Genomic DNA, 12,137 nt, shown 5'->3' with positions numbered 1-12,137 from the left:
TGCTTGTAATCCCTGCTTTTGGGAGGCTGAGACAGGAGGATCACGCAGGTTCAAAGCCAGCCTCAGCTGGCTTAAGAGACCCTATTTCCAAATAAAATATAAAATAGGTCTGAGAGTATAGCCTGGAGGTAGAAGGGTTCCATCCCCAGTACCAACAACAACAACAAAAAAAAAGAATAAAAACTTAGGGCCGGGGTGTAGCTCCAAGGTAAAATGCCCCTGGGTTCCATCCCCAGTACAACAACAAAAATTTTTTTAAATAAAGTGAATGTATATGAACACAGACATATAGGCCTAGATATCTTACTGAAATTATATACACATTTATAGGTATGTGTGTGTGTATACATTTTTTTTTGTCATAGTAGGAATTGAACCCAGAGGTTCTTTACCACTGACCTATACCTACAGCCCTATTTTATTTTTTTATTTTGAAACAGGCTCTTGCTAAGGTACTTCTGGTCTCAAACCTGCAATCCTCCCGTCTCAACCTCCCAAAATACTGGGATTATAGGCACGTGCCATAGCACCCAGCTCAAAACAAAACTTTATCATTGGTTACCTTAAAAAGGTGTATTTAAGCCGGGCGTGGTGGCGCACACTTGTAATCCCCGCGCTTGGGAGGCAGAGACAGGAGGATCGCGCAGGTTCAAAGCCAGCCGCATGCGTTGGCTTAGGAGACCCTGTTTCCAAATATAAAAAAAAATGTAAAAATAGGTCTGGGAGTGTAGCCCGGAGGTAGAAGGGCTTCCAGGAACCCCAGTACCACCAAAAAAAAAAAGGTGTATTTAGCAGGACATGGTGGCGCACACTTGTAATCCCCGTGCTTAGGAGGCAGAGACAGGAGGATCGCACAGGTAAGAGACCCTGTTTCCAAACAAAAATATAAAAATAAGTCTTGGAGATAAGTCTGGGAGTGTAGCCTGGAGGTAGAAGGGTTTCCAGAAACCCCAGTACCACCAAAAAGAAAGAAAGAAAGAAAGAAAGAAAGAAAGAAAGAAAGAAAGAAAGAAAGAAAGAAAGAAAGCAAGCCAGCCAGCCAGCCAGAAGCTGGACGTGGTGGCACAGGCTTATAATCCCAGCATTTGGGAGGCTGAGACTGGAGGATCACGGTTCATAGACAGCCTCAGCTACTTAGTGAGGCCCTTTGCAACTCATTGAGACCCGGTTTCAAAATAAAGATGAGAAAATAGGGCAGGGGGTATAGCTTGGAAGTCGAGTGCCCCTGGGTTCCATCCCCAGACACGCAAAATATAAATAAATAAATATTAAAAAAAAAAAAAAAAGCTGGGCATGGTGGCACATGCTTGTAATCCCAGCATTTGGGAAGCTGAGATAGGAGGATCGTGGTTCGCAGACAATCTCAGCTACTTAGTGAGGCCCTTTGCAAGTCAGTGAGACCCTGTTTCAAAATAAAGAATAAAAAATAGGGCTGGGGGTATAGCTCGGAGGTAGAATGCCCCTGGGTTCCATCCCCAGTACCGCAAAAAATGAGAGAGAGAGAGAGAGAGAGAGACAGACAGACAGACAGACAGACAGACAGACAGACACAGACAGACAGACAGACAGACAGGGAGGGAGGGAGGGAGGGAAGAAATAAAAACTAGGGCTGGGGATGTAGCTCGGAGGTAGAATGCCCCTGGTTTTCATCCCAAGTACCACAAGGAAAAAAAAAAGTGGTAGTTAAAAGACTGGTAGCTGGGCGTGGTGGTGCAAGCTTGTAATCCCCGCACTTGGGAGGCGGAGACAGGAGGATTGTGAGGGTTCGAAGTCAGCGCGCTGGCTTAAGAGACCCTGTTTCTAAATAAAAAGTATAAAATAGGTCTGGTAGTATAGCCCAGAGGTAGAAGAGCTTCCAGGAACCCCAGTACCGCCAAAAAAAAAAAAAGACTGGTAGAAGTGGGAAAAAGGATTTTTATTTTCTACCTTATACCTACTATCTATAATGAATTTGTGTATGTGTGTATGGTACTGGGGATTAAACTCTAAACTCAGAAGCATTCTACCGCCCAGCTACACCCCCAGCCCTATTTTATTTTGAAACAGGGACTCCCTAGATTGATGAGTCTCATTACTTGCTGAAGGTGTATTGCATTTTTTTTTTTTTTTTTTTTGGTGGCACTGGGGTTCCTGGAAGCCCTTCTACCTCTGGGCTACACTACCAGACCTATTTTATATTTTTTATTTGGAAACAGGGTCTCTTAAGCCAGCGCGGCTGGCTTCGAACCTGCGCGATCCTCCTGTCTCCGCCTTCCAAGCGCAGGGATTATAAGCATGCACCACCACGCCCGGCTGAAGGTGTATTACTTTTATAATAATTTTGACGCCAGGCATGGTGGTGCACACTTGTAATCCCAGTACTTGGGAGGCTGAGACAGGAAGATCGCAGGTTCGCTGCCAGCCTCAACTACTTAGTGAGGCCCTCTGAAACTTAGTGAGATCCTGCTTCAAAAATAGAAGAATACAAGCTGGGCGTGGTGGCGCACCCTTGTAATCCCAGCATTCAGAAGGCAGAGACCACAGGATCGTGGTTTGCGGACAGCCTCAGCTACTTAGCAAGGCCCTTCGTAACTCAGTGTGACCCTGTTCCAAAAAATAAAAAAAAAAATAGGACCAGGGTGTAGCTCAGAGGTAGAATACTCGTAGGTTCCATTCCCAATACTACAAAATAAATTTAAAAAAATAAATAAAGAATACAAAATAGGCTGGAGGGTATAGCTTAGAGATAGAATGCCCCTGGGTTCAATCCCTAGTACCTCAAAAAAGTAAATTAATAGTAATAATAATTTTGAAAGGCAATGTCATACATATATACATACAGTATACATAAATATTCTTATGACAGAAAGATAGAAAATATAAATCTTAAAGTCTTTTAGAAATTTTACTTTTCAAGCCAGGTCTGGTGGCACACATTTGTAATCCCAGTACTTGGGAGGCTGAGACAGGAAGGTCACAGATTCAAGGCCAATATCAGCAACTTATGAGGCCCCTACAACTTAGTGAGACCCTGTTTCAGAATAAAGAATAAAGCCAGGCATGGTGGCACACACCAGTACAGAGACAGGAGGATCACAGGTTTACAGCCAGCCTAAGCTATTTAGTGAAGCCCTCTGCAATTTAGAATAAAAAAAGGAACTGGGGGTGTAGCTCAGAGGTAGAATGCCCCTGGGTTCAATCCCCAGTACTGCAAAATAAAAAGAAAGCAAGCAAAAGAAAGGAAGGAAATAAAATAGGGCTGGAAGTGTAGTTCAGAGGTAGAAGGCCCCTGAGTTCAACCCCAAGTACCATATAAAAAAAAATTGTTTTACTTCCACTTGCTAACAAAATAAAAACTACAATCCTAAAAGTGTGCACCACCACACCCTGCTAGTTCTGGCTCTTGTTTTAAGGTTTTTGATATATAAAGAACATTCTCAATATATCTGGATAAATACAAAATAGATATTTACACAATGTTTAAAACAAGGACTAAGCCAGGCATAGTGGCACACACCTATAAACCCCATACTTGGGAGTCTGAGACAGGAGGATCACAGATTTGTTTCTTTTTTTTTTTTTTTTTGGTGGTACTGGGGTTCCTGGAAGCCCTTCTTCCTCCGGGCTACACTCCCAGACCTATTTTTACATTTTTATTTGGAAACAGGGTCTCCTTCGAACCTGCGCGATCCTCCTGTCTCTGCCTCCCAAGCGCGGGGATTACAAGCGTGCGCCACCACACCCGGCCAGGATCACAGATTTGAAGACAGTCTCAGCAAGCAATGAGATTCTTATTTCAAATGAGACTCTGTTTTCAAATAAAAAAATAAAATAGGCCTGGAAGTGTACCTAGGAGGTAGAATACCCCTGGGTTTAATCCCTAGTACCACAAAATAAAATAAAATAAAATAAAATAAAATAAAATAAAACAAGAACCAAATGATGCCAAATGATGGCATTCCCTAAGACAGTACAGTTCCAATATAAATCCCCAACAACACACACACACACACACACACACACACACACACAATCAGTTTCAGCAGGGCACAGTAGCCTACGCTTCTACTTCCTTGGGAGGCCAAGACAAGAGGATCGCAGACTTGAGGCCAGTCTCAGCAACTTAGCGATGCCCTCCATAACTTTGTGAGATCCTGTCTAAAAATAAAAATAAACCAGGCTAAGCCAGGCTTGGTGGTGCACACTTGTAATCCCAGCATTTAGGAGTCTGAGACAGGAGGATGGCAGTTCGCGGACAGCCTCAGCTACTTAGTGAGGCCCTTTGCAACTCAGTGAGACCCTGTTTCAAAAATAAAGAATAAAAATTAGGGCTAGAAGCCGGGCGTGGTGGTGCACACTTGTAATCCCAGCATTTGGGAGGCTGAGACAGGAGGATCACGGTTCACAGCCAGCCTCAGCTACTTAGTGAGGCCCTCCACAACTTAGTGAGACCCTGTTTCAAAATAAAGAATTAAAAATAGGCCAGGGGGTGTAGCTTGGAGGTCAAATGCCCCTGGGTTCCATCCCCAGACCCGCAAAAAAAAAAAAAAAAGGGGGGGGGGGCTAGAGGTGTAGCTTAGAGGTAGAATGCCCAGGGGTTCAATCCCCAGTACCACAAAATAAATAAATTAAAATAAACTTGGCATGGTGGCAAATGCCTATAATCCAAGTATTTGGAAGGCTGAAACAGGGGGGTCACAGGTTTGAAACCAGTCTTCAGCAACTTAGTAAGATCCTGTTTCAACATAAAAAATTAAAAGGGCTAGGGGTATACTGGAGGTATAGCCCAGAGGTAGAATGCCCCTGGGCTCAACCCCCAGCAACTAATACACACACACACACACACACACACACACACACACACACATACACACACACACACACACACACACACACAATGTATAAGACCTCCATTAGTTCTAAAACAAATACACTAGTTCTTCACATTTCTTACTTTTTTTTTTTTTTTTGGCAGTACTGGGGATTGAATCCAGGGGCATTCTATCTCCAAGTACATCCTCAGCCCTATTTATTATTATTATTATTATTATTATTATTATTATTTCTTTTTGTACTGGGGATGGAACACAGTGGCATTCTATCTCTGAGCTATGCCCACAACTTGACTTTTATTTTACTTTGAAACAGGGTCTCACTACTTCCTGAGGCTTGCCCTGGAACCTGTGATTCTCCTGTCTGAACCTCCAAAGTACTGGGATTATAGGCTTTCACAATCACACCCAGCTTATTTATTTTGAAAGCGTCTAAGTTGCAGAGGGCCCCTCTATGTAGCTGAGGCTGGCTGTGAACCTGAGATCCTACTGCCTTGGCCTTTCAAGGATTGGGATTATAAGAATGAGCCACCACACCTGGCCATATTTCTTCTTACCTTGCCCTGCCCCATTTGGGGAACAAGATAATCTTCACTGTCAAAGCTACAAATCAAATCATCTTTCTGGATATCTAGGCATTTGGTTCTAAAATATGTAGGAAAATGCCAGGCCTGATGGCATTGTAATCCCAGCATTTGGGAGGTTCAGACAGGAGGATCCCGGTTCGTGGTTCGTGGACAGCCTCAGCTACTTAGTAAGACCTTCTGCAACTTAGTGAGTCCTTGTTTCAAAATAAAGAATAAAAAATAAAAATAGGGCTAGGAATCTAACTCGGAGGTAGAATGCCCCTGGGGTTCCATCCCCAGTACTGCAAAAAATAAAAAATAAAATAAAATATGTAGGAAAGATAAAAATGAGGATTTTAAAATTATTCAAATGACAGGGGATTTTACTTTGTTTTGGTAGTAGGGATTGAACCTAGGTTATTCTACCTCTGAGCTATACCTCCAGCCCTTTTTTTTTTTTTTTTTTTTTTTTTTTTGCAGGTCTGGGGATGTAACCCAGGGGCATTTGACCTCTGAGCTATACCCCCTGCCCTATTTTTTATTCTTTATTTTGAAACCGGGTCTCACTGAGTTGCAGAGGGCCTCACTAAGTAGTTGAGGCTGTCCGCGAACCGTGATCCTCCAGTCTCAGCCTCCCGAATGCTGGGATTACAAGCGTGTGCCACCACGCCCAGCTCCTTTTTATTATTTTGAAACAGGGTCTCAATAAGTTGCTGAGGCTGGCCTGCAATTCTGCCTCGGCCTCCCAAGTAATAGGGCTACAGGTATAAACCACCATGCCCAGCTAGGAAGATTTGTTTCGTTTTGTTTTTGTTTTTTTGCGGGTCTGGGGATGAAACCCAGGGGCATTCAACCTCCGAGCTACACCCCCTGTCCTATTTTTTATTCTTTATTTTGAAACAGGGTCTCACTAAGTTGCAGAGGGCCTCACTAAGTAGCTGAGGCTGTCCGCCAACCGTGATTCTCCAGTCTCAGTCTCCAGAATGCTGGGATTACAAGCATGCGCCACCACGCCCGGCGGAAGTATTTTTTTAAAAAACATTATTTCTGATCCCTTCACATTGAAAACTTAAAAGCAATAATATGAGAAAAGACAGTTCATTTTATCAGAGAGAAACAGGTTAAAACAAGAAATATGCTGAGGCAGTATAAGTCATAGACCATACCCTATCACATACAGGATACAGTTGAAACTTGATATTCCAGGAATGTTTTCTCTATCACATGGGAGAAATAAGACACAAACACAAAATTTTCTTTCTCCATAGGTTAAAAAAAGAGAGAGAGAGATCTACACAGACTCTAAACATCACCTTAGATGAGACTAAAGTCTAAGGGTATCCTAGAAACTTTTATTCTAAAAGTGAGATCTAAGTGGCACATGCTTGTAATCCTAGTACTTAGGAGACTGAAACAGAAGGATTGCAGGTTTGCAGCCAGCCTCAGCTCCTTCATGAGGCTCTCCACAACTTGGTGAGACCTTGTTTCAAAATACAAAATAAAATACAGGGCAGGGGAGGCTGGGCGTGGTGGCACACACTTGTAATCCCAGCATTCAGGAGGCTGAGACCAGAGGATCGCGGTTCTCAACAGCCTCAGCTAAGTAGTGAGGCCCTCGGCAACTTAGTGAGGACCTCAGCAACTTAGTGAGACCATGTTTCAAAATAAAAAATAAAAAATAGGGCTGGGGGTGTAGCTTACAGGTCAAATGCCCATGGGTTCCATCCCTACACCCACAAAAAAAAAAAATTAAATAAAAAATTAAAAATAGGGCTGGGAGTATAGCTCAGAGTTAGAATGCCCCTGGGTCCCATCTCTAGTACTTAAAAAAAAAAAAAAAAAAAAGGGAGTGTAGCTCAGAGACAGAATGAGCCTGGTTCAAACCCTAGTACCGCAAAAAATAAAAATGAGATCTACATATACAATTAATACCCAAATTCTTTTCTGGCTCAGAAAATATAAGAAAACAGAAGAATAAAGTATTCTGCTACAATTAGCTATTACTAAATGGGTATAAAGGATCCACAAATATATGATTTCTACCATAAACTTCAAATAAACACAAAAGGTGTGGATTGTGTCCATAACTTTAACCACATGGTATGGTGACTCCAAATGAAATTATATAGAGAGAAAGAGAGATAGATTTATGACTTTAAAGGCTCACCAGCATTCTACCTCTGAAGAAATTTAACTACCACTTATATAAAAGCAAATGAATGATCTTTCATCTTACCCATGACAATTATGTAAAAATGGTTCAGAAAAATCAAGGAGACTCTCTATCACATTAAGATCAAAGCAAACCTTTTCAGATTCTGCAAGTTTCAAAGAAAAATAAACTCTAATTTTTAGTCTAAAGATGCCCCCATACTCCATTTCCTAACTAAAAGTCCATGTCTTTTAGGTTCACTTCTCATCAAGTTTCCTTGAAAGGATAAGAGACATCCACAAGCCAAAGATTGGGGTGCTCCAGACTTTCCCCATAACTGCCTATTCAAATAAAATTGCTAAAAAAACAAACAAACAAATAAAACTGCTGTCTCATCTTGGCTTAGAAGTTATTTTCCATATAGTAAAATTCAAAGATATAGACATTCAGCCGGGCGTGGTGGCACATGCTTGTAATTCCAGTACTTAGGAGGCTGAAACAAGAGGACCACAGGTTCTCAGACAGCCTCAGCTATTTATTGAGACCCTCTGCAACTTAATAAGACCTTGTTTTAAAATAAAGAATAAAAAGTAGGGCTGGGGTGTAGCCCAGAGGTAGAATGCCCTTGGGTTCCATCCCTGTAACGCCAAAATAAATAAATAAATAAAAATACAGACATTCAATGGATTAGCCTCAAGTAGGCACAGTGGTGCTTGCCAATGATCCCACTACTTGGGAAGCTGAGACAGGAAGATCACAGGTTTGAGGCCAGGGTGAGACCCTGTTCTTTTCTTTTATTTCCTTTTTATTTTATTTTATTTTTTGCAGTACTGGGGACTGAACCTAGGGGCAATTCTACCTCCAAGCTACACCCCCAGCCCTATTTTTTATTCTTTATTTTGAAATAGGATCTCACTAAGTTGCAAAGGGCCTCACTAAATAGGTGAGGCTGGCAGTGAACCTGAAATCCTCCTGTCTCAGGCTCCCAAGTACTAGGATTACAAGTGTGCACCACCATGCCCTGCTGTGAGACTGTTTCAAAAATAAAAAATAATCACCGGGTATGGTAGTACATGCTTGTAATCCCAGCATTTGGGAGGCTGAGACTGGAGGATCCTGGATCATGGACAGCCCCAGCTACTTAGTGAAGCCCTTCGCAACTCAGTGAGACCTGGTTTCAAAATAAACAATAAAAAAAAACAGGGCTGGTGGTGTAGCTTGGAGGTAGAATGCCTCTGGGTTCTATTCCAGCGAAAATAAAATTTTTTTTTAATTTAAAAAAATAAAAAATAAGTCAGGCATGGTGGTGCATGCTTGTAATCCCAGCATTTGAGAGGTTGAGACAAGAGGATCACGGCTCATGGACAGCCTCAGCTACTTAGTGAGGCCCTTTGCAAGTCAGTGAGAACCTGTTTCAAAATAAAGAATAAAAAATAGGGCTGGAAGTGTAGCTCAAAGGTCGAATGTCTTGAGTGTCATCCCCAGTACTGCAAAATAAATAAATAAATAAATAAATAAATAAATAAATAAATAACAAAAAAGGGTTGGGGTGTAGCTCAGTGGTAAAACACCACTGAGTTCAATCCCAAGTACCACATATGAGAAAGAAAAAGAAAGAAAGATTACAAGAAAGGAGGAAAAAAGGACAATCCCCCTTATAACCTACACAGTTTTTTCCAAAGCAAAATGTCGGGATTAGAATGCACTAAGATTTTAAATATAAAGAAAGCCCTGTTCAAACCTAGAATGATAAGACAGTGGACTAACTGTACTCAGCAAGCCACAAATAATTTCTCCTTATTCCTCTCAATGCAAGAGCAGGATTGTTAGTGCACACAGAGAAATTCCTGTACTTTAACACCAAGACCAGAGGTTAAAATAATTGGTCACAAGGGACAAACCAGGTACCTAAGAACCAAAACACACACACACACCAACAACACTCTTAACACTTAAAACGATAGCTAACACAGGACAATACTAGATTAAAGCCACTATCAAGAGAAAACAGGGCCGGGCATGATGGTGCATGACTGTAATCCCAGTACTTGGGAGGCTGAGAAGGAAGAAATGCAGGTTAGAGGACAACTTCGGCAAGTAGTAAAACTCTCATCAACCTAGGAATATCCTGTTTCTAAATAAGACATTAAAAAAATCAGAGTGGAGTGTAGCTTGAAGGTAGAATGCCTGTTTTCAATCCCCAATACTACAGGAAGAAAAAAAAAAAAGAGAGAGAAAAAGGCATGAATCTTACCCCTTTCCCTACAGCCCAAAAGACACTGCCTACCATCCTAAATTGCACATAACTAAAAATGTGTACACATAAAGAATTAAAAGAAATGAAGCCGGGTGTGGTGGTGCACGCCTGTAATCCCAGTACTTGGGAGGTTGGGACAGGTATATCACAGGTTCGAGGACAATCTCAGCAAGTAGTGAGACTCTCATCAACCTAACGAGACTGTTTCCGGATAAAAATAAAATAGGGCTGAGGATGTAGCTCAGTGGTAAAAAGCTCCTGGGTTGAGCCTGGTGTGGTGGCGCCCGCTTGTAATCCCCGCGCTTGGGAGGCTTAGACAGGAGGATCGCGCAGGTTCGAAGCCAGCCGCGCGTGCTGGCTTAGGAAACCCTGTTTCCAAAATAAAAATGTAAAAAAAAATAGGTCTAGGAGTGTAGCCCAGAGGTAGAAGGGCTTCCAGGAACCCCAGTACCACCAAAAAAAAAAAAAAAAAAAATGCTCCTGGGTTCAATACCCAAAGTCACACTCACACACACACACGCGCGCGCGCATGCACGCACATATACACAAAAGTAAAACGAAAGGAAGAATTTGATAACTCATTCTCCTCAATGCAATAGAAAAGATGTCCGAAACATGGGTGCTTCACCTTCTCGCAGTCTAAAAACCTCAGGGTCCAGCTATCGGCTATTCCGAAGCTGAGAGATGCACTGGAGTTTCCTTTTCCTGTCTAACTTCACAAAACGTCCCAGGAGCAAGTCACGTGATTTACCAGGGTAAAAGCAAAGAGTTCCTTAATACTCACCTGTCTGAAACTAAAGAGGGAAAATAAGAGCTCTGCTTTAAAACACAGATAAGACATATATAAGGTAGAAGGAAAATAAATGTGCCCTTCGACTTTGTGGAGAGCGTGAAGTAGATCGCTGTCTGAGCTGGCTAAGTCGGCCTCGATCTCCCTCAGTACCAAGGGCAGGGACTCCGGCAAGACCCCGCCCTCCCCCATCTTCAAAGCTGGGTGGGCGGGAGGTAGCCTGAGGAGTCCCAGTTCCCGCGCGAAGCTCAGACCAAAGGACTCCCTATTGTGGGTCTACTAACGGCGACGGGAATCGTCCCGCTCCTGCCGCGGACTGAAGAGTGAACCGAGCGCTCAGCAGGCCCGCATGGCTGCCACTGCCGCCATGGAGCGGAGCGCTGTCAGGGAACGAGTACGCCCGGCAAGCCCCAGGGTGGCCCCAGCCTTGCGCTGGCCCTCGAAGAACTCCCGACTCGCGAGGGGCGGGAGAACCGGGTGCTGGAGCCGTACCTCGGACACCTCGTCCTCGTCGCTGCCAGAGCCACCTGCACCTCCGGTCCTCAGCACGGCAGCCGCCAACTTGAAATCCAGAGCCGCGTCCCCTCCGCCCGCGACGCTGCCGCCGCCACCGACCCCGGGCACCGGCCCGGCCTCCCCGAAGAGCCTCACGGTTCGGATCCCCAGCCCGACCCCTCCCGGCGGAGGCGGCTCCGAGGCCCCGGCCGGGGCGGATCGCGGAGCCACCGAGTCCAGGTCCTCCTCAAAGGAGGTGCCGCCGCCGCCTCCGCCGTCCGTCAGCATGGTTCGCTCGCGGAGCCGGAGACGCTGCGGAGCTACTCGCGGCCACCGCCGCTGCTGATCCGGGTTAGGAGAGGAGCAGCAGGAGGAAGAAGCTTCTCCTTCCCCCCCGTCCCAGCAGCGCCACTAACTTCTCACTGCCTAACCTGCTGCCTCCCGCCCCCTCCGCCCGCCACTGGCTGCAGCTCCCGGGCGCCTTCAGATCATTGGTCAATTGAGCTGTCGTTCAGGCTTTCGTCACGCGCCGCTCGCTGGCTCGCGGCCTCCAAGCTGCGTTGACCCGCGCAGGCCTAGGCGGTTGCGAACACCCGCCTCCTCCTACCCACAAGCTGACTTCCGGTCTGTTCCCTTGTCTATTGGCCAGCCTCGCTCACTAAGCGCGTCACGACCTTAAAGTGGATTAGTTGGCCCTGTGGTCAGTCATCGTGACCCCTAACAAAGGAAAACTCCATTGGTGCCATCAAATGCCGGTCACTTTGTCACAGAACGTCGCGAGGTACAATTGGCCGGTGAGGACACTAGTAGACCTGCCCCCAGCTGAGGTGACGGGAAAGGGCTGAGAAGATTCTACTTCTGCTTAGCTAAGGGTTGAAATGATGACCAGCAATAGTTAGTAAAATTCGGAGTTAGACCTAACCCTGCTCCTAGTGAAGCGCGTACGTCGAGGGTGCAAGACAGGGAGCACAGCTCCCACCTGTCGCTCTCTGCTGAGCGCGGAGACCGTGGCCGGGAAGTAGCTGCACCAGGATTGGAGGAAGGAAGCAGGCGGTCTCAGTGAAAC

The 12,137-nt window shown here is 44.7% G+C and overlaps 1 protein-coding gene across 5 annotated transcripts in view; it reads right to left on the bottom strand.

The window, feature by feature from the left end:
• LOC308274910 (ankyrin repeat and KH domain-containing protein 1) overlaps nt 1-11,359 on the bottom strand; it is a gene marked incomplete at both ends in the record, with an annotated part of 154,066 nt that extends 142,707 nt beyond the window's left edge. For all 5 annotated transcript variants that reach the window (XM_080712874.1, XM_080712875.1, XM_080712876.1 and 2 more), the window contains one exon: nt 11,069-11,359. In XM_080712874.1, coding sequence (XP_080569000.1) covers nt 11,069-11,359 — 291 coding nt within the window. The remainder of the gene's footprint in view (nt 1-11,068) is intronic.
• Nucleotides 11,360-12,137: the final 778 nt, after the last annotated feature.

Source organism: Muscardinus avellanarius (assembly GCF_963383645.1).
Source record: "Muscardinus avellanarius genome assembly, chromosome: 1".
In the NCBI taxonomy this organism is placed as follows: Eukaryota; Metazoa; Chordata; class Mammalia; order Rodentia; family Gliridae; genus Muscardinus; species Muscardinus avellanarius.
The sequence above is the reverse complement of the archived record's forward strand: the minus strand, read 5'-3'. Positions and strand labels throughout refer to the sequence as shown.